Below are 21,948 nucleotides of genomic sequence, written 5' to 3' on the forward strand. Positions count from 1 at the left end.
CTGAAACACACACACACACACACAATTAATGTTGTTAAATACATAATAGTAGTTTACACATAAATGAAAACCCTTTATCTATATTTGCTAATATAAAAACATAGGTGGTGACTATGCCCCACCCACCTTCAGGGTTCCGTCGCTGGAAGAGGTGGAGAGGTAGGCGTCATCAGGGGAGAAACAGCAGTGATTGACAGGCTCCAAATGACCAAACATGGTGTTCTGGGAAGAGGGTTTATTGATGTTCCACAGCTAGAGAGAGAGTAGGATATAGATATATATAGTGTGGGGGATATATATCTATCTTATAGCCAGAGTGCAAAAAATGTGGCCTACTTCATGGTTTAAAAAAAAAAAAAAATGTAAAATTTTTTTTTTTTAAATCACACAGAACAGAAACAGGCACACACACACACACACACACACACACACACACACAGGCTCACCTTGGTGTTCATGAACTTGTCGTTGGAACAGGTGGCCAGTAGGAGGCGTCGGCGTGTGTTGGTGAACTGACAGTGGTTGACCTGCTCCTCGTGTTCGTCCTCAAACACCCTCATCAGAGTCCCACGCTCCACATTCCAAACCTGGCACACAACACAGATACTGTAGTTACATAGATATACAACTCCTTTATTTGCTTTCCAAACCTGGCACACAACACAGATACTGTAGTTACATAGATATACAACTCCTTTATTTGCTTTCCAAACCTGGCACACAACACAGATACTGTAGTTACATAGATATACAACTCCTTTATTTGCTTTCCAAACCTGGCACACAACACAGATACTGTAGTTACATAGATATACAACTCCTTTATTTGCTTTCCAAACCTGGCACACAACACAGATACTGTAGTTACATAGATATACAACTCCTTTATTTGCTTTCCAAAACTGGCACACAACACAGATTAGAGACAAACCACTTCAGTCTGTCGAAGTCAGGTTGTCAGGCAAGTCTGTCTGAAATCTGTCCAAAGTTTGAATGGCAGAGGGGAGGCTTCCACACCATACCTTGACCTTCCTATCACTGGAGCAGGTTGCTAGGAGACGGTCATCCGGGGAGAAGGCGCAGCAGAGCACCTCATCGTCGTGGGCCTGGATCTCCAGCAGCTTCTCCCCAGACGTGCTCTTAAACACCTGGAGACAGACACAGGGCAGAGTTTATAGAGGACACCCACTCACACAAACAGAGATGTGTGGGAGATACAGTGGGTGAAGATTTCTTTCAAAAGAATGTGTGCGTCTTACTCGCAGTGTCTTGCTGGAGCCACAGGAGGCGATCTTGGTGCCGTCGTGGGAGAAGCAGGCAGAGTAGATGGATCCCTGGTGGGGCTGGACCACCAGACGAGACAGGCTCTTCAGACTACTTTTGTTCCTGGAACAAACCACAAACATGAATGACTTAGAGAACGTGAGCATGAGGGGATGTTAGAGGAAGTAGAACATCAGGCAATGAGACTACAACATAGAGTTATGGTCATAGAGTTGGATAGAGGGTACGTCTTTACATTTACAATGGCTTCTGTTTTAGCATGGGCAGTGCCACTGACACTACGCTAAAACAGGCTTTGTGGTAATTGCTACACAAACCCAACTCTATGGTTAGGGTATGGTTGACTGGGGAATGGAATGCATAAGGGCTAGGGAGTAAGAGGTGGGGGCCAGGGGTCAATACTGTACACCTCGATTAAGTAGTGAGTACGCTTATAAGCACGTGAGTAGTGTGTACGGGCCTACTACTGACACCCAGTCAAGGTAGAGTCCTCCTCTGGTGGCCCTCTCCTGCGCCTGCAGCAGGGCCTGGCGGTACACCTCAGAGGAGTCTGGCTGGGACAGGGCCAGCTGCACTACGTCAGGGAACGGACGCTGCTCCAACTGGTGGCCGTTCAGAGACAGGAACTCCTGGAAGTGACCTCGCACCTCGCTGTTCTGGGGGGACCATAAAGAGACACTCACAGCGAGGATGTGACAAACAGGGTGTTTCAAAACCATGAGGGGAATTGAACAGGTACACACAGTGGGAGAAAGGAGAGATTGGAACACAACAATTGTATTCACAGGCATGAAACGAGTAACTGTTTCTTGCATTGACATTTCTACATTGTAGTCATTTAGCAGACGCTCTTATGCAGAGAGACTTACAGGAGCAATTAGGGTTAAGTGCCTTGCTCAAGGGCACAATAACACATTTTTCACCTCGTCGGCCCAGGAATTCAAACCAGCGACGTTTTGGTTACTGGCCCTATGCTCTTAACCACTAGGCCACCATTGACTTTTGAGGAATTGATACCAACCGCAAGATCTGAAAACCATATCAAATGAGGATAAAACAGGGTACACTAATTTCCTCATTGAACTTGGTGTCCTAAATCCTAACCTCTTTGTCCAGGAAGGCTCTGTACTCCACATAGTCATTGATGAGATGAGCCGGTCCCATAATCTGAGCTTTAGTTCTGACCCAGTCCAGAGAGAACATCAGAGAGCACAACTCCTAAAGGGAGAGAAATATACAAGGAGAGAGAAAGAGATGGAGATAGATAGAAATAGAGAGATAGAAAAAGACATTAGTGACTTGTGCTTGTCTGGCGAAGGCCTCCATCATACGGAGTGGTGCTTTTATCTCCATCAGACTGTTGAACAGCCATCACACCATCTCCTGTAGCAAGACGCTAAGAGACTCGCTCACAAAACACACACACACACACCAGCTCACACACTCACACCATCTCCTGTAGCAAGACACTAAGAGACTCGCTCACAAAACACACACACACACCAGCTCACACACTCACACCATCTCCTGTCGCAAGACGCTAAGAGACTCGCTCACAAAACACACACACACACACACACACACACACACACCAGCTCACACACTCACACCAGCTCTCTCTCACACACCAGCTCTCTCTCACACATCAGCTCTCTCTCACACATCAGCTCTCTCTCACACACCAGCTCTCTCTCACACACCAGCTCTCTCTCACACACCAGCTCTCTCTCACACACCAGCTCTCTCTCACACATCCTCAAACAAGCGCAAACAAGCTTAAACACAAGCTCTGAAAGTGTTTTTTGGGTTGTTAATTGGATTTAGTTTTTGATTATTTATGTCCCTGCTAGGAGCTAGTAACACAAGCATTTCCCAGCACCCGCTATAACATCTGCTAAACTGTGTACGGGACCCAAAAATGTTGATTTAGATGTGTGGGTTGTGTGTGTGCGCACGTGCGTACCTGTGTGAGGTTGGCCTTGGCCATGTGGTAGGTGAGGAATCTGAACCAGTAGAGGCACTCTTCATCTCCTGAGGTGGGGGGACCCTTGCTGTAGCGCTGCTGGTACTGACGCACCACCTTGGTGTGGAGGCTCTGGAACACACACACACCACATTATAAACTGGGTAGTTTTAACGCCCTGAATGCTGATTGGCTGACAGCCGTGGTATAACAGACCATATAGCAGATATGACAAAACATTTATTTTAACTGCTTTAATTACATTGGTAACCAGTTTATAATCACAATAAGGGGTTTGTGATATATGGCCAATATACCACGGAGAAGGGAGGTTCTTAAGCACGACGCAACACGGAGTGCCTGGACACAGCCCTTAGCCGTGGTATATTGGCCATATATCAAACCCCTCGGACCTTATTGCTTAATTATAGTAGATTGATGTCCCAATAATGCAGGGCATAGAAGACATGAGTCTAGCTGATTCATTCTGTAAGCGATGGTCTAGTTTTCCAAGTTCTATGTATATTGATTCTCTAGAATTTTTTCCTTATATTGGATTTCAGAAAATATGAATTAATTGCAACACAGTTATCATACATCAAAATTTAGATACATTTCAAAATGGCCACCAGCATACAGAACAACCCTATGTAAATGAAGATAGAGGTGTGTATGTTGGAGTCAGTGGAGGCTGCTGAGGGGAGGACGGCTCATAATAATGGCAGGGAATGGAGTGTTTGATACCATTCCATTCACTCTATACCGGACATTATTATGAGTCGTCCTCCTCTCAGCAGCCTCCACTGGTTGGAGTGTATGAGACCCACTTCTAGACCAGAGCGGTTCATCTCAGCCAGGAAGTCCAGCTGGAGGTCGTGGAGGTAGTAGAGGTAGGGCCGGTGGTGACAGTCACGGAACAGTAGGGACTTGTTCACAAAGTCCTGGAGAACGTCCTCCACCTCCTCTGGTTCTAGATCCCACAGAACCGACAGAACCTGCAGGCAGAGGAACATTGAGGACACAGGAGATTGGTGGCACCTTAATTGGGGAGGACTGGCTCATAGTAATGGCTGGAACGCTATTCAAGACATTATTATGAGCCGTCCTCCCCTCCGCAGCCTCCTTTGATGGAAGAACAGGCTTCGATTAAGAGACAATGACCTGCTCTTTGTCTTTTATTATCTTATTCCCTCCTTCTTTCCATAAGGACAGCTCACAATGTCTCCATGGGTTGTGAATACTTTCTGGCTGAAGGTGCGGGATAGCCTTTACCCTAACCTACTGTAGACTAGCTTAGTTTAGCCTAACCTGACCTAACCAAGCCTAGCCGAATCTAACCTTACCTACCCAAGCCTAACCATAATCCCCCCCGGCCAGTCTGACCTTGGCAGGTACTTTGACGTCCTTCTCCAGCACGGTGAGGTCAATGTACCGCTCCCTGTGTTCCTCAGACAGGACCTGGATGCTGGCAGCCATGGCCTGGTCAAGGGCATCGTAGTCATACGAAGACGACTTACGGATACGCTTGAACTTCTTCTGCATGAGCGTGTGCAGGTAGTAGGCCCAGCGGTCCGGGAACTCCCGCAGCAGGGCCCCGATTAGGGACACCACCAAGGGAGAGCCTGGGGAAGAGAGGAGGGTAGAGGAGGGGTTTAGGTAGTCTGGTTGATTGTGCCAAGAGTTTTATAGTTTTTTTTTTTTTTTTAAAGAGTTGAGATGTAACAGAAATGGAATTTGTATTTATTTCATGATTTAGAATGGAATTCTACAAGTCGTTGAAGGTTAACAGAATTTTCAGTGGGCATTAAGGGCTCCTTTTCTCCAAAGTCTATGCTCAGACTAATTTGACTGAGTTTTTTGACAGAAAAACAAAAACAGGTTAACAGCCTCCTACTCATTTGACTGATGTCCTGCTGGTAAGAGAGAACTGAACATAACCACTATACAAAGCAAGCTAGAAAAATACATGAATAGGTGTACAGTGTATCGTTCTGAAATAGCGCCTGCCCTTCAGAGAAAGGTGCAGCTGAATGCAGAGGATCCACAGTACACCAGGTCAAGACAGCTAGATCAAAATATTGGTTTCTTTTTTTATGAATCTTTTGTCATGGAGAAGAAAGTGCTGATTGTGTTTTTCTCAGGTCAGTGTCTTTGTTAAAATATATATATTTTAAATATCATATTACAATGTATTTACGATTGCATATCTGCAGCCAGCACATGTGTTCCAACCCAACACCATCAAAGAATCAATGAACCATCAAGCCCTTGAGAAGTTGAATCTGCTAAAGTGCAAAACTTTTAGATAGAGTTAAAATGTGAACATTAGTAGTTTAAGAAATGGTAATACTATTTTTTTCTGCTCTGAACTTTTAGATGATCAAATTGATATTGCAGCCTCTGGGTAGAAGGGTCTATATTATTGATGTTGCAGTCTCTGGGTAGAAGGGTAGATAGTAATGATGTTGCAGCCTCTGGGTAGAAGGGTCTATATTATTGATGTTTCAGCCTCTGGGTAGAAGGGTCTATATTATTGATGTTGCAGCCTCTAGGTAGAAGGGTCTATATTAATGATGTTGCAGCCTCTGGGTAGAAGGGTCTATATTAATGATGTTGCAGTCTCTGGGTAGAAGGGTCTATATTAATGATGTTGCAGCCTCTAGGTAGAAGGGTCTATATTAATGATGTTGCAGCCTCTGGGTAGAAGGGTCTATATTAATGATGTTGCAGTCTCTGGGTAGAAGGGTCTATATTAATGATGTTGCAGCCTCTGGGTAGAAGGGTCTATATTAATGATGTTGCAGTCTCTGGGTAGAAGGGTCTATATTATTGATGTTGCAGCCTCTAGGTAGAAGGGTCTATATTAATGATGTTGCAGCCTCTGGGTAGAAGGGTCTATATTAATGAGGTTGCAGCCTCTGGGTAGAAGGGTCTATATTAATGAGGTTGCAGCCTCTGGGTAGAAGGGTAGATATTAATGATGTTGCAGCCTCTGGGTAGAAGGGTCTATATTAATGAGGTTGCAGCCTCTGGGTAGAAGGGTCTATATTATTGATGTTGCAGCCTCTAGGTAGAAGGGTCTATATTAATGATGTTGCAGCCTCTGGGTAGAAGGGTCTATATTAATGAGGTTGCAGCCTCTGGGTAGAAGGGTCTATATTAATGAGGTTGCAGCCTCTGGGTGGAAGGGTAGATAGTAATGATGTTGCAGCCTCTGGGTAGAAGGGTCTATATTAATGATGTTGCAGCCTCTGGGTAGAAGGGTCTATATTATTGATGTTGCAGCCTCTAGGTAGAAGGGTCTATATTAATGATGTTGCAGCCTCTGGGTAGAAGGGTCTATATTAATGAGGTTGCAGCCTCTGGGTAGAAGGGTCTATATTAATGAGGTTGCAGCCTCTGGGTAGAAGGGTAGATATTAATGATGTTGCAGCCTCTGGGTAGAAGGGTCTATATTAATGAGGTTGCAGCCTCTGGGTAGAAGGGTCTATATTGATGATGTTGCAGTCTCTAGGTAGAAGGGTAGATAGTAATGATGTTGCAGTCTCTGGGTAGAAGGGTCTATATTAATGATGTTGCAGTCTCTGGGTAGAAGGGTCTATATTAATGAGGTTGCAGCATCTGGGTAGAAGGGTAGATATTAATGATGTTGCAGCCTCTGGGTAGAAGGGTAGATAGTAATGATGTTGCAGCCTCTGGGTAGAAGGGTAGATAGTAATGATGTTGCAGCCTCTGGGTAGAAGGGTAGATAGTAATGATGTTGCAGCCTCTGGGTAGAAGGGTAGATAGTAATGATGTTGCAGCCTCTGGGTAGAAGGGTAGATAGTAATGATGTTGCAGCCTCTGGGTAGAAGGGTCTATATTATTGATGTTGCAGCCTCTAGGTAGAAGGGTCTATATTAATGATGTTGCAGTCTCTGGGTAGAAGGGTCTATATTAATGATGTTGCAGTCTCTGGGTAGAAGGGTCTATATTAATGAGGTTGCAGCCTCTGGGTAGAAGGGTAGATAGTAATGATGTTGCATGAGGGTAGATAGTAATGATGTTGCAGCCTCTGGGTAGAAGGGTAGATAGTAATGATGTTGCAGCCTCTGGGTAGAAGGGTCTATATTATTGATGTTGCAGCCTCTAGGTAGAAGGGTCTATATTAATGATGTTGCAGTCTCTGGGTAGAAGGGTCTATATTAATGATGTTGCAGTCTCTGGGTAGAAGGGTCTATATTAATGATGTTGCAGTCTCTGGGTAGAAGGGTCTATATTAATGATGTTGCAGCCTCTGGGTAGAAGGGTAGATAGTAATGATGTTGCAGCCTCTGGGTAGAAGGGTAGATAGTAATGATGTTGCAGCCTCTGGGTAGAAGGGTCTATATTAATGTGGTTGCAGCCTCTGGGTAGAAGGGTAGATATTAATGATGTTGCAGCCTCTGGGTAGAAGGGTAGATAGTAATGATGTTGCAGCCTCTGGGTAGAAGGGTCTATATTATTGATGTTGCAGTCTCTGGGTAGAAGGGTCTATATTATTGATGTTGCAGCCTCTGGGTAGAAGGGTCTATATTGATGATGTTGCAGCCTCTGGGTAGAAGGGTCTATATTGATGATGTTGCAGCCTCTGGGTAGAAGGGTCTATATTAATGATGTTGCAGCCTGTGTAGAAGGGTCTATATTGATGATGTTGCAGCCTCTGGGTAGAAGGGTATACATTATTGATGTAACTGCCTCAAGGGCTGCAACTTGAGATGACAATGCACCTCTTCACAGGGCTCTTCACACTATCCTCCTGTCAGTATCACTATGTAAGGGACCCTAAAAACTGGACTGAAGCACAGAGGTAATGCAGAGAGAAGTACACGGACCTGGCCACCGTAAGCAACATGGAGGATATGAACAGACTGAACCACTTGACTATAGACAGCGGTTATGATGGCACAGTGTGGATAGGACTGAGGAAGGGTCAGTATTTCAGGTGGCAGTGGTCTCTGGCAGACAGACTACTATAGTGAGAGACTGAGTTTAGTACGTTTTGGGACACATGCCAGTCAGGTCATTTGAATGAAGATTGTGGTGTCGTGCATGATTCTGGAAAATGGCACAACTATCCCTGCACTACTCGACTACCTCCAGTGTGCTACGACGGTGAGTGACATACTACATGTATTCTAGTTAAAACACACTAACCTGGTAACACCAGAGGACACTAACATCACATACACACAAGTTCACCAAGTAACAGATTACTTTGGGGTTATCAAGGTCGCAATATTTGTCTTTCAAATTTCTTGTAAATTCCAAGCTTATGATTTCCAAAGGTTTATGAATTGACAACAAATCAAATGGCACTGATCCAAACTCTGATCCAAACTCTTGACGGTTGCATTTGTCCCCATAGGGACTAAGTCTCCAGCTGGTCGTTTCCTAATGGTTCAACAGCTAAAGACCTGGAGGGAGCTGCAGGAAGCATCACACAGACCTGGCCAGTGTGAGGAACCAGACTGAGAACAAAGAGATCTGTAACGTGGCCGGGAGTAACAACGTTTGGATCGGCCTGTTCAAAGACACCCGGACCAGAGTAACTCCTCGTTCAGATACTGGGTCGACAGAGAACTGAACGAGTCCTGCGCTGCTTGGAATCGCAGTACCTCAGGCCAATGGATAGACAGAGAATGTCTGAATGAATGTCCCTTTGTTTGCTACAGTAGTAAGTTAAAATCCCTTATTGTGCCACCGAACTCATCTCCTTAAATGCATCGTGAAGACAGCATCGTGAAGAAGGCGCAGCAGCGCCTCTTCAACCTCAGGAGGCTGAAGAAATTCGGCTTGTCACCAAAAGCACTCACAAACTTCTACAGATGCACAATCGAGAGCATCCTGGCGGGCTGTATCACCGCCTGGTATGGCAACTGCTCCGCCCTCAACCGTAAGGCTCTCCAGAGGGTAGTGAGGTCTGCACAACGCATCACCGGGGGCAAACTACCTGCCCTCCAGGACACCTACACCACCCGATGTTACAGGAAGGCCATAAAGATCATCAAGGACATCAACCACCCGAGCCACTGCCTGTTCACCCCGCTATCATCCAGAAGGCGAGGTCAGTACAGGTGCATCAAAGCTGGGACCGAGAGACTGAAAAACAGCTTCTATCTCAAGGCCATCAGACTGTTAAACAGCCACCACTAACATTGAGTGGCTGCTGCCAACACACTGACACTGACTCAACTCCAGCCACTTTAATAATGGGAATTGATGGGAAATGATGTAAATATATCACTAGCCACTTTAAACAATGCTACCTTATATAATGTTACTTACCCTACATTATTCATCTCATATGCATACGTATATACTGTACTCTATATCATCGACTGCATCCTTATGTAATACATGTATCACTAGCCACTTTAACTATGCCACTTTGTTTACATACTCATATTTATATACTGTACTCGATACCATCTACTGTATCTTGCCTATGCTGCTCTGTACCATCACTCATTCATATATCCTTATGTACATATTCTTTATCCCCTTACACTGTGTATAAGACAGTAGTTTAGGAATTGTTAGTTAGATTACTTGTTGGTTATTACTGCATTGTCGGAACTAGAAGCACAAGCATTTCGCTACACTCGCATTAACATCTGCTAACCATGTGTATGTGACAAATAAAATTTGATTTATTTGATTTGATTTGAAATGGGCTGTTGATTTGGAATAACTGTCCACAAAGATTTAAATATGTAACATAATTGTATGTAATGGTGACTGTTCATCTTAACTGTGTATATAACCAACTACCCTGCGTCTTGGGTTTTGAATTTTGTGGATAATTTGACTACCTTGACAATGTGTCTTTCGACATGCAGGTCCCCAAAGCTAAATTACCATGAAAAGGCTACATTATGAATAATTTCAATTGGTGGTTTGAATTTCCAATTCATTCCCTGCTGAGAAGGGTTATATCTGTGCTAGACCCAAGAGCCCCAACAGTCAAGAAGATACAGGTAGTGAGAGTGATGATGACCCCAGACCCAAACATGGACCTGAATGATGCTACGGTGAGGGAGGCCATTTTACAGCAGGTGAGTCTCACCCTCTTCATTTCTAGACTTTTACCTTCATTTAACCATGTATGCTAGTTAACCCTTTACACTATCTTTTTTTTTTTTTGTTAAGAACAAATTTATATTTACAATGACGGCCTAGGAACAGTGGGTTAACTGCCTTGTTCCGGGGCAGAACGATTCGATCGTTTACGGGTTCAAAATGGCAGATTTTATGCCCATCTGACCCAGATTGCGATTTATAAATGGTCCGTAAACAGTAATTGTGTGAAAGTGAGATGCAGGGTTGTGTTCCAAACAAAACTACACATTTGCTTGATCTAGTTCCTCAACAGCACCACTAGGAGAGCTAAAAAAGCACTTTATATTTGAACACTCTTCTTTGAGTCATAAAAGTGCATTGGAATGACTTTGGAGAGGTGTGTGGCCACTTAGTCCTCTCACTCAAACCCTTGTAATTGTTTTGTCTTGTGTTGCACGTATCCCACATTTTCCAGGAATATTCTTATCATGCAACTGGATGGATCCGGAGTATTTCCAGATTTCGCTAATAGAAATGATGTGAAAGGTACAGTAAATGTAAAATGCACATAAAAACAACAGTGTAATGTTTGGATTCAGTCTTGTTTCAGGTGTATCAGGTGAACTGTTGTGTCCTCAACTTTGATCAAATCATTTCTCCATAATCTCCATTCTTATTCATAGTGACTAGCTCGCTGTGAACAAGTACAGTCCACTGCTCCTTACGTTAAGAGAGTTCGCCAAGTAATGATAAACCCTTCAAACCGTAAGAGTGCAGGTACCTACATATGAAAGCATATAGCTGCCATAATTAAATGTGTAATGCAAATTGGTTAATCCTACAATGTATTAATAAATAAATATTCATTAAGATTAGGTGTTCAGGGCATAAATACTGGTTCTGTTCCTCAGATAATGGAGAAAATGAAGGCCAATGGGATAACTTCAAACTGAGATAGAAAGAGCAGCCAGATGGAAAGGTCTTCCACAAGGAAGAGAAGAAAGAATGACATCTCACATTGTACTCATTTATCATGATCCATTATTAAATATCATAATTAAGTGATAATGCCCGAGAAGCCGGTGTTTGTAGGATATATTGGCATGGGTGTTGTTAGGCCTGAAACGAAGTCAAGAGCCGGCAAACCGTGCCATTAAATCCTCCAAACACTGGCTTCGAGGGCATTAACGGGTTACCAACATATTCAAATAACGATTTACATATTTTAATTCAAAACTTGATTTTGATTACCTTATTCATGCTATTTCATCCTTCCAGGGTTGCTACCCAAGCCGGCTGGTCGTTCGTTCTATCGGTTCGGTTGCCAGAGACCCGACCCAGTCGTTCGTTCTGAATGTTCCAGAGCCATACTGGCTGGCAACGTTCTTATCCCTTGCTTGCTAGCTAGCTAACTACGGCTAAATTACAGTCACGTCAAACAGTGCAACCAGAATAACAACAGTAGCTGCATTTGTGTTTGTTTAAGCTGTTTTCTAGTGACATTTACTTGGATACATCCATAACAATGAGCTAATGATGCCCGATTTCTACTGGCATAGAAATTTCTCTCTCTTGTCAGGACAGAGGAGCCAACAACACAATCACTAAAAACTGAAGCTGGAAAGCCTGCAAACTAGCCCCATTTCGTTTGACCTTTTTTCAATTTACATTTCTTTGTATATATCCATAAGTGATGCCAGCTGATTATCTTCACTGACATTTTCAAACCCTCCCTAACAGTCTATAATACCTACATGTTTCAAGCAGACCACCATAGTCCCTGTGCCCAAGGAAGCAAAAGTAACCTGCCCAAATGATTACTGCCCCGAAGCACTCACGTCTGTAGCCATGAAGTGCTTTGAAAGGCTAGTCATGGCTCACATCAACAGCATCATCCTGGATACCCTAGACCCACTCCAATTCGCATACCGCCCCAACAGGTCCACAGATAATGCAATCTCTATTGCACTCCACACAGCCCTTTCGCACCTAGACAAAAGGAACCCCTATGTGAGAATGCTATTCACTCACAGGTCAGCGTTCAACACCATAGCACCCACAAAGCTCATCACTAAGCTAAGGACTCTGGGACAAAACACCTCCCTCTGCAACTGGATCCTGGACTTCCTGACGGGCCACCCCCAGGTGGTATGGGTAGGCAAGAACATGTCTGCCATGCTGATCCTCAACATTGGGGCCCCTCAGGGGTGCGTGCTTCGTCCCCTCCTGTACTCCCTGTTCACCCACGACTGCGTGGCCAAACACGACTCCAACACCATCATTAAGTTTGCTGACGACAGCAGTGGTAGGCCTGATTACCAACAACAATGAGACAGCCTATAAGGAGGTCAGAGACCTGGCAGTATGGTGCCAGGACAACAACCTCTCCCTCAATGTGGGCAAGACAAAGAAGCTGATCATGGACTACAGGAAAAGGCAGGCCGAACAGGCCCCCATTAACATCAACGGGCTGAAGTGGAGCGAGTCGAGAGTTTCAAGTTACTTGGTGTCCACATCACCAACGAGCTATCATGGTCCAAACACAATTTCTGTTGACACTATAGTTCCATATGAAAATGTAATATGGTGTGTGACATTTCATTGTAAACCTGAAAGGAATTTTCATTTCATTCAATACAATTTCTGTTGACACTATAGTTCCATATGGTGTGTGTGTGTGTGTGTGTGTGTGTGTGTGTGTGTGTGTGTGTGTGTGTGTGTGTGTGTGTACCTTTGCACTCTCTGACAATGCTGCGGGCCTGTTCTGGGAGTCTCTGGGGTTTCTCGTTGACATACAGGGCGAGGATCTCCAAGGCCTGATCCTCCTCGAGACCACTCTCCACTGCCACCTCAGACTTAGAACCTGGACACACACACACGCATGAGTGCGCACAAACACATATGCAGGTGCACATATGCAGGTGCACATATGCAGGTGCACATATGCAGGTGCACATATGCAGGTGCACATATACAGGTGCACATATACAGGTGCACATATACAGGTGCACATTGAGTGTAATGTTTGAGAAGTGTTCTATAAATTAAGTCATCCTTTTCAGTAGTACTGTAGTAATGTTAGCATTAATATCAGTGCTATTACTCAAACACACCGCTGACACAGTCGGCTAGGCTTCTGTCTCGGGTGGTGAGCAGTACTCGACACTGTATGTCAAAGGCCTTGAGCACCGAGCTGTCCCAGATGTCATCCAGTATCAGCAACGACCTGCACACACACACACATCTAATTCAATTGACAGGAATTGGAATGGAATTAATGGCATACAATAATTCACTCCAGAGCTGAAACTTCTGAAGTCCAACTGAACATTCTACTCCTCATTAACAACCACAATTTAGAAGAAATAGACCAAGTTGAAAAGTTTGCTACCAGTCCACATCAACCCCGGGGGACTGACCTGGGGTAACGACGGAGCATGAGGAAGCGTAGTCGCTCCTTGGCCTCCTCCAGAGAGCCAGGAGGCCGGTGGAGGGAGGACGAGGGGTCTTTCTCCTGGCTCTGCTGCTCCAGGCGGAAACACAGTGACTGGATCCTAACCAGCAGGTCAGACCGGTCCAGCTGGCCTATGGACAGCCAGTGGACTCCTCCCGGAAAACACTCTGGGGGGGGGGGGGGGTCAGGAGGACCAGTGTGAGTGAGTGAGTGTAGTGTGTGTGCGTGTGTGTCAGGTCAGAGAGAGAGAGAAAGACAGGGAGAGAGATACACAGATGGAGAGAGAGTACAGTCAGGAGACCAATGTGATAAACAGAGAAAAAGATGGTCAGAGAGAGAGAAAGATGGTGAGACACAGAGACACAGACAGACAGACAGACAGACAGACAGACCAATGTGATAAACAGAGAAAAAGATGGTCAGAGAGAGAGAAAGATGGTGAGACACACACAGACAGACAGACAGACAGACAGACAGACAGACAGACAGACAGACAGGACAGACAGGACAGACAGGACAGACCAATGTGATAAACAGAGAAAAAGATGGTCAGAGAGAGAGAAAGAGGGTGAGACACAGAGACACAGACAGACAAACAGACAGAGACAGACAGACAGACAGACAGACAGGCAGACAGACAGACAGAGACAGACCAATGTGATAAACAGAGAAAAAGATGGTCAGAGAGAGAGAAAGAGGGTGAGACACATACAGACAGACACAGAGACACAGACAGACAGACACAGACAGACAGACAGGACAGACAGGACAGACAGGACAGACAGGACAGACAGGACAGACAGGACAGACAGACCAATGTGAAAAAGAGAGAAAACAGAAGGTGAATGCAGACAAAGAGAAAACAGAGAGAAAGTGAATGCAGACAGAGAAAAAGAAACTCCTCTACATGTGTTAACCCCTCTCCTGAAATGCATCTTTTACCCATTATTGGGCTTGGTTAAGATTGGGGGAGGAAGCTGATCCTAGATCTGTACCTAGGGAAAACTTCACCCCGGAGCCACCTACCTGTGATGAGTGCGTGGTCTCGGACTGCCTCCGCAGCCAAAACAGACTTGCCGGAGCCGGCCATGCCGAACACAGTGACCCAGCCGGGCTCCTTCTGCAAGCGGTAGAGCTTCTCCCTGACCCGGTTCATCAGGGCTGGCCGGCTCACAAACACCACGGGTCTCTGGGGCACGCCGCCCTCACTCAGCACCGCCTGGACTGGAACAGGGTAATACAGCAAAGACGGCATTATATATAAATGCAGTATGTTGCCAATGGAATAAACAGAGGGGTCAAACAAGGCAGAGACAGAGGTGAGCCAACAGAAGCACACATAGGTGAGCCAACAGAAGCACACATACACACATACAGTTGAAGACGGAAGATTATATACACTCAGGTTGGAGTCATTAAATCTCATTTTTCAACCACTCCACAAATTTCTTGTTAACAAACTATAGTTTTGGCAAGTCGGTTAGGACATCTACTTTGTGCATGACACAAGTAATTGTTCCAACAATTGTTTACACTTATAATTCACTGTATCACAATTCCAGTGTGTCAGAAGTTTACATACAGTAAGTTGACTGTGCCTTTAAACAGCTTGGAAAATTCCAGAAAATGATGTCATGGCTTTAGAAGCTTCTGATAGGCTAATTAGCCTCAATTGGAGGTGTACCTGTGGATGGATTTCAAGGCTTACCTTCAAACTCAGTGCCTCTTTGCTTGACATCATGAGAAAATATATATCGACATAACCTGAAAGGTCGCTCAGCAAGGAAGAAGCCACTGCTCCAAAACAGCCAGACTACGGTTTGCAACTGCACATTGGGACAAAGATCGTACTTTTTGGAGAAATGTCCTCTGATCTGATGAAACAAAAATCTAACTTTTTGGCCAAAATGACCATCGTTATGTTTGGAGGAAAAATGTAGTGTATGTAAACTTTGACCCACTGGGAATGTGATGGAAGAAATAAAAGCTGAAATAAATCACTCTCTACTCTTATTCTGACATTTCACATTCTTAAAATAAAGTGGTGATCCTAACTGACCTAAGACAGGGTATTTTTACTATGATTAAATGTCAGGAGTTGTGAAAAACTGAGTTTAAATGTAGTTGGCTAAGGTGTATGTAAACCTCCGACTTCAACTGTACATATACATAGAGCTCCCCTGTACAGTGGGGAGAACAAGTATTTGATACAATGCATGTAGAGGTCTACATGTAAGTTGGAAAACCTGCAAAAATCGGCAGTGTATCAAGTACTTTTTCTCCCCACTGTATATTATTTCCCTGTATCAGAAAAGGAGGGCACATCTCAGACTGCCCTAGTCTCCTGGTATTCTCCATCCTCCACCCTTTGGGGCAGCTCACCATAGCGGGTGCCACCATCTGAGAAGCTCTTCTCAGCCTCAGGGGAGACCAGGGGCAGGCTGTTGTGGAGCAGGCTGGCCAGGTCTCCGTAGCTCTCGCGGACCAGGGCATTGTAGAAGGAGATGTAGGCCTGGTTATCCTTCCTCAGGAGCAGCTCCAGCAGGGCCGCCGCCTGCTCTCTCCTGGTGGGCTGATCAATGGAGGGAGACCATGTGAATTTTGAATCCACTTTATTGCATTTCTTACACCGATGCAGTTCTTTCAGATGTCCGTAGTGTTAAGTGTTTAAAAGGCCCTGCAATCTCTCTGACTTTACCTCTTTCTCCCCCCTTCCTCCTCTCTCTCTCTTTTGAGGGTGTTTGTTTAGAATCAGGCACCCAACCACATAATTTTTCCCAGCACAGTGCCCTCGGTTGGCTCAGTAGTGTGAAAGTTTGTTGTGGGCCAGATTCCAAACAAACACTTTTATACACTTAATCATCACTACACACTTACCAGTATGGACATAGGAAAGTGTATGAAAAGGGTGCTACTGTACTTCCCACCTCCTCACCCCACCTTGCTCCTGATCCTGTCCTCCTCGTCCCCCGTCAGCACACCGTCACTGATCATGTGATCCATCAGGTAGGAAGCCCTGATGTCCTGCTCCAGGCTGGAGCGTGACTGAAGCAGGCAGCTCCGCGCCCCTTCCTCCATCATCGCCATGCCAACGGGCCAGACCTGGTCCGACCACACGGGTGGGGTGGCTGGGCTGATATTGTGATTGATTGGCAGGTGATGGAAACTGCGGGGAAAGGTAGTTGCATGGATAGATGTGGTGGGCAGCACAAGATCTGGTCCAGTGTGCTGTGTGGCTTGAGCTTTCTTGAACAATAATACTTTGAAGGAGGCTCAAGCTGCACGTAACACCCTGGACCAGAGCTAGGACAGTACTACTACTACTACAGTACTACTACTAGCACTGCTGCCTCTTAGTGGGACTCCTGTGCCCCACCTAAAATAAAACTGGACACTGATAAGAGCTCTGATAGGTAGATATACAGTATGATGAAGATCCTTGTAATACTACAGTGCCATGAAATACTTGAAAATGCTGCCCTTACAACAACAACAACAACAAAATGCAGTTTTGAAATTGCAATAAAAGTGCAGTAACTGCAGTCGACTGTGGTATTTGAGGCAGTATTTGCAGCATACTGCAGTTATACAACACTTTGACTGCAATATATTTCGTAAGGACAGGTGACTTTCTTCTCCATGAATGTGGTTGAGAATTGAATAAAAGTCTGACTGACTTGACCATCTTATTTGTAGCAGGAAACAACAATTGAGACTACTTCCGTTATCCATCTATCCATTCAGTCTGCGTGCACTGACTTGCCAGATATTGCGATGATTCAACTTCGGGAAGTTACCAAATTTCCAAATCAGCAAATTTCCTCTTTAGAGTGAACATTGATTGTAGGCTTTTGTCAGTCCGTATATGTAGCTGACTGGCGTATAGCTAGCTAACGGTGCACTTGGTAGTTAACTATCAACGTTACTGTCTAATTTAACAGCTTTTCAACACAGCAGTGTAGCGAGCCGACATTCCCAAAACTACACAGCAGCGGTCTGTAGTAGGCTATATAGTATGCATAACAACTGCTATTTATCCATTTATTATTTCCACAAGCAGACAAACATTTTATAATGTTTATAAAAACAGATAGGAACAACACTTTTTAACTGAAGGTGGCACATACTTCACTGGTAATAAGACTTACCCAAGTTGTAAGGAAATGAAATACAACTACTCACGTGTATCTATCTGCTCGACACAGGAGCTCGCTATCCACACTCGATAGTGCTCAGGATTATAATAATTTCCTTTGAAAATAATGTAATTCTGACAAAAATCCCCAACTATTTTTTTAAATGAGTCGGGTTCTTCCTGAATTATAACAAAAACAACATCCCCGGTCTGAAATGACCAATGCGGTGGCGTTTCGCGCACACGTGAGAGGGTGAGATAATGCATGCTTGACTGTAACTAGGCAGATGGGAGCAGGCTGTCTTGGTGATACGTGACAGCTTGTTGTTCATTGTAAACTTGTAGGCCTGCAGTGCTTGCTCAGTATCTTTGGTATTGCACTTGGCAATACTGATAAGACACTTAAAAGTGGCCCGAAATAGACTCATAGTGCAAACAGCGTTCCTTTTGTCATGGCACTTCGAGTTGCATGTTTCTGCCACACTCAGAACAAAATAATGTAAATGATTAATGACAAAATATTCACCATATCAAATGTTGACAATGTCAGATGAACCTAGGAGTAGTGCATATATACTATCCAATCACGTTCATAGATTTACTTGACAAGTGATAATGATAATGGATTATACATAATATGAATACATACAAATGATCAAATATAATATTTCCTTCTCAGCAGTGTATACAAACAATTATCCAAGCATTTTATTCATTTGCACACAAAGTTCAAACTTATACCGGATACACTGAGCTCGGCTGGGTTGGGTTGGAGTGGCTGTGTGTGTGAGGGTGGGGTCTCTGGCTGTGGGTCGGGAGGTGGGGTGGGTGCCCGGGTACAGCTGAAGGTTGGTTTTTTAAATTGTATTCACCTTTATTTAACCAGGTAGGCAAGTTGAGAACAAGTTCTCATTTACAAGTGCGACCTGGCCAAGATAAAGCAAAGCAGTTTGACACATACAACGACACAGAGTTACACATGGAGTAAAACAAACATACAGTCAATAATACAGTATAAACAAGTCTATATACGATGTGAGCAAATGAGGTAAGATAATGGAGGTAAAGGCAAAAAAAGGCTGTGGTGGCAAAGTAAATACAATATAGCAAGTAAAACACTGGAATGGTAGATTTGCAGTGGAAGAAATGTGCAAAGTAGAAATACAAATAATGGAGTGCAAAGGAGCAAAATAAATAAATAAAATAAAATAAATACAGTAGGGAAAGAGGTAGTTGTTTGGGCTAAATTATAGGTGGGCTATGTACAGGTGCAGTAATCTGTGAGCTGCTCTTACAGCTGGTGCTTAAAGCTAGTGAGGGAGATAAGTGTTTCCAGCTTCAGAGATTTTTGTAGTTCGTTCCAGGCATTGGCAGCAGAGAACTGGAAGGAGAGGCGGCCAAAGAAAGAATTGGTTTTGGGGGTGACCAGAAGAGATATACCTGCTGGAGCGCGTGCTACAGGTGGGTAATGCTATGGTGACCAGCGAGCTGAGATAAGGGGGGACTTTACCTAGCAGGGTCTTGTAGATGACATGGAGCCAGTGGGTTTGGCGACGAGTATGAAGCGAGGGCCAGCCAACAAGAGCGTACAGGTCGCAATGGTGGGTAGTATATGGGGCTTTGGTGACAAAACGGATGGCACTGTGATAGACTGCATCCAATTTGTTGAGTAGGGTATTGGAGGCTATTTTGTAAATGACATCGCCAAAGTCGAGGATTGGTAGGATGGTCTGTTTTACAAGGGTACGTTTGGCAGCATGAGTGAAGGATGCTTTGTTGCGAAATAGGAAGCCAATTCTAGATTTAACTTTGGATTTGAGATGTTTTATGTGGGTCTGGTAGGAGAGTTTACAGTCTAACCAGACACCTAGGTATTTGTAGTTGTCCATGTATTCTAAGTCAGAGCCGTCCAGAGTAGTGATGTTGGACAGGCGGGCAGATGCAGGCAGCAATCAGTTGAAGAGCATGCATTAAGTTTAACTTGTATTTAAGAGCAATTGGAGGCCACGGAAGGAGAGTTGTATGGCATTGAAGCATGCCTGGAGAGTTGTTAACACAGTGTCCAAAGAAGGGCCAGAAGTATACAGAATGGTGTCGTCTGCGTAGAGGTGGATCAGAGACTCAACAGCAGCAAGAGCGACATCATTGATGTAAACAGAGAAGAGAGTCGGTCCAAGAATTGAACCCTGTGGCACCCCCATAGAGACTGCCAGAGGTCCGGACAACAGACCCTCCGATTTGACACACTGAACTCTATCAGAGAAGTAGTTGGTGAACCATGCGAGGCAATCATTTGAGAAACCAAGGCTGTCGAGTCTGCCGATGAGGATGTGGTGATTGACAGAGTCGAAAGCCTTGGCCAGATCAATGAATACGGCTGCACAGTAATGTTTCTGATTGATGGTGGTTAAGATATCGTTTAGGGCCTTGAGCGTGGCTGAGGTGCACCCATGACCAGCTCTGAAACCAGATTGCATAGCAGAGAGGATATGGTGAGATTCGAAATGGTCGGTAATCTGTTTGTTGACTTGGCTTTCGAAGACCTTAGAAAGGCAGGGAAGGATAGATATAGCTCTGTAGCAGTTTGGGTCAAGAGTGTGTGTCCCTTTGAAGAGGGGGATGACCGCAGCTGCTTTCCAATCTTTGGGAATCTCAGACGACACGAAAGAGAGGTTGAACAGGCTAGTAATAGGGGTGGCAACAATTTCAGCAGATAATTTTAGAAAGAAAGGGTCCAGATTGTCTAGCCCGGCTGATTTGAAGGGGTCGAGCAGCTCTTTCAGAACATCAGCTGACTGGATTTGGGAGAAAGAGAAATGGGGAAGGCTTGGGCGAGTTGCTGTGGGGGGTGCAGTGCTGTTGACCGGGGTAGGGGTAGCCAAGTGGAAAGCATGGCCAGCCGTAGAAAAATGCTTATTGAAATTCTCAATTATAGTGGATTTATCAGTGGTGACAGTGTTTCCTGTCTTCAGTGCAGTGGGCAGCTGGGAGGAGGTGTTCTAATTCTCCATGGACTTTACAGTGTCCCAGAACTTTTTTGAGTTAGTAATGCAGGAGGCAAATGTCTGCTTGAAAAAGCTAGCCTTGGCTTTTCTAACTGCCTGTGTATAATGGTTTCTAGCTTCCCTGAAAAGCTGCATATCACGGGGGCTGTTCGATGCTAATGCAGAACGCCATAAGATGTTTTGTGTTGGTTAAGGGCAGTCAGGTCTGGGGAGAACCAAGGGCTATATCGGTTCCTGGTTCTATATTTCTTGAATGGGGCATGCTTATTTAAGATGGTTAGGAAGGCATTTAAAACAAATAACCAGGCATCCTCTACTGACGGGATGAGATCAATATCCTTCCAGGATACCCCGGCCAGGTCGATTAGAAAGGCGGGGGGGTGGGGGGGCAGTCTGGTGGGGAGAGAGCCCCTCCCCTCCACCACCCTCTCCAGAGCCTGGACCCGGTGCCCCTGCTGCAGCCAGTAGAGCATCTCGATGCGGTCCCAGCGCATCTCCTCCCTGTACGGCCTCCCCTGGAGAGAGTGAGAGAGTGACCGTTGAAAACACAGCTGTGAGGAAACTGCTTAGTTATGTCTGGCTACACCAGAGTTTTGGGGCTTGCCCAATACTACTACACCTGATTAAACCAATGAAGGACTTGATGATGAGTTGACAAGTTCTGGTTATTGGGGATAATCAGATAAGTGGGATGGCACAGAGCTATCCATAGCGTTTTCTCAGTATGTATGAGCGTAGTATGTCAATATTTGTAGCTTACTGCATACATTTTTTGTAACTGGTATGTTCTAGATAGAATATATGACTATTACACATTATGCAGTTTTAGTAAGTAGTAGGCAAGACAGGACCAATTTTGGACACGGCCAGAGGACGAAACAGAGCAAGTGAGCAAGGCTCTTTCAATGAGGGTAAATCACCAATCTAAAAACTCTGCTTTCGCTCTGTCTCTCTCTATCCCCCATAGCATACTGCATGTGCTGTATGTCAGAGAGCACAGTGACACTAGTGGGTCATATTCACTAGG

The 21,948-nt window shown here is 44.8% G+C and overlaps 1 protein-coding gene across 3 annotated transcripts in view; it reads right to left on the reverse strand.

Annotated features, from left to right (window-relative positions):
* LOC135515072 (apoptotic protease-activating factor 1-like) overlaps positions 1-21,075 on the reverse strand; it is an 81,933-nt gene extending 60,858 nt beyond the window's left edge. For all 3 annotated transcript variants that reach the window (XM_064938897.1, XM_064938896.1, XM_064938898.1), the window contains exons 1-16: positions 17,964-21,075; positions 16,722-16,947; positions 16,164-16,353; positions 14,808-15,005; positions 13,747-13,948; positions 13,441-13,553; positions 13,059-13,190; positions 4,631-4,869; positions 4,075-4,242; positions 3,248-3,379; positions 2,389-2,502; positions 1,756-1,940; positions 1,260-1,386; positions 1,023-1,148; positions 447-587; positions 127-252 (exon numbers count right to left, since the gene is read on the reverse strand). In XM_064938897.1, coding sequence (XP_064794969.1) covers positions 127-252; positions 447-587; positions 1,023-1,148; positions 1,260-1,386; positions 1,756-1,940; positions 2,389-2,502; positions 3,248-3,379; positions 4,075-4,242; positions 4,631-4,869; positions 13,059-13,190; positions 13,441-13,553; positions 13,747-13,948; positions 14,808-15,005; positions 16,164-16,353; positions 16,722-16,868 — 2,340 coding nt within the window. In that variant the 5' untranslated portion in view covers positions 16,869-16,947; positions 17,964-21,075. The remainder of the gene's footprint in view (positions 1-126; positions 253-446; positions 588-1,022; positions 1,149-1,259; positions 1,387-1,755; positions 1,941-2,388; positions 2,503-3,247; positions 3,380-4,074; positions 4,243-4,630; positions 4,870-13,058; positions 13,191-13,440; positions 13,554-13,746; positions 13,949-14,807; positions 15,006-16,163; positions 16,354-16,721; positions 16,948-17,963) is intronic.
* Between the last annotated feature and the right edge of the window lie 873 nt (positions 21,076-21,948).

Source organism: Oncorhynchus masou, chromosome 26 (genome assembly GCF_036934945.1).
Source record: "Oncorhynchus masou masou isolate Uvic2021 chromosome 26, UVic_Omas_1.1, whole genome shotgun sequence".
In the NCBI taxonomy this organism is placed as follows: Eukaryota; Metazoa; Chordata; class Actinopteri; order Salmoniformes; family Salmonidae; genus Oncorhynchus; species Oncorhynchus masou.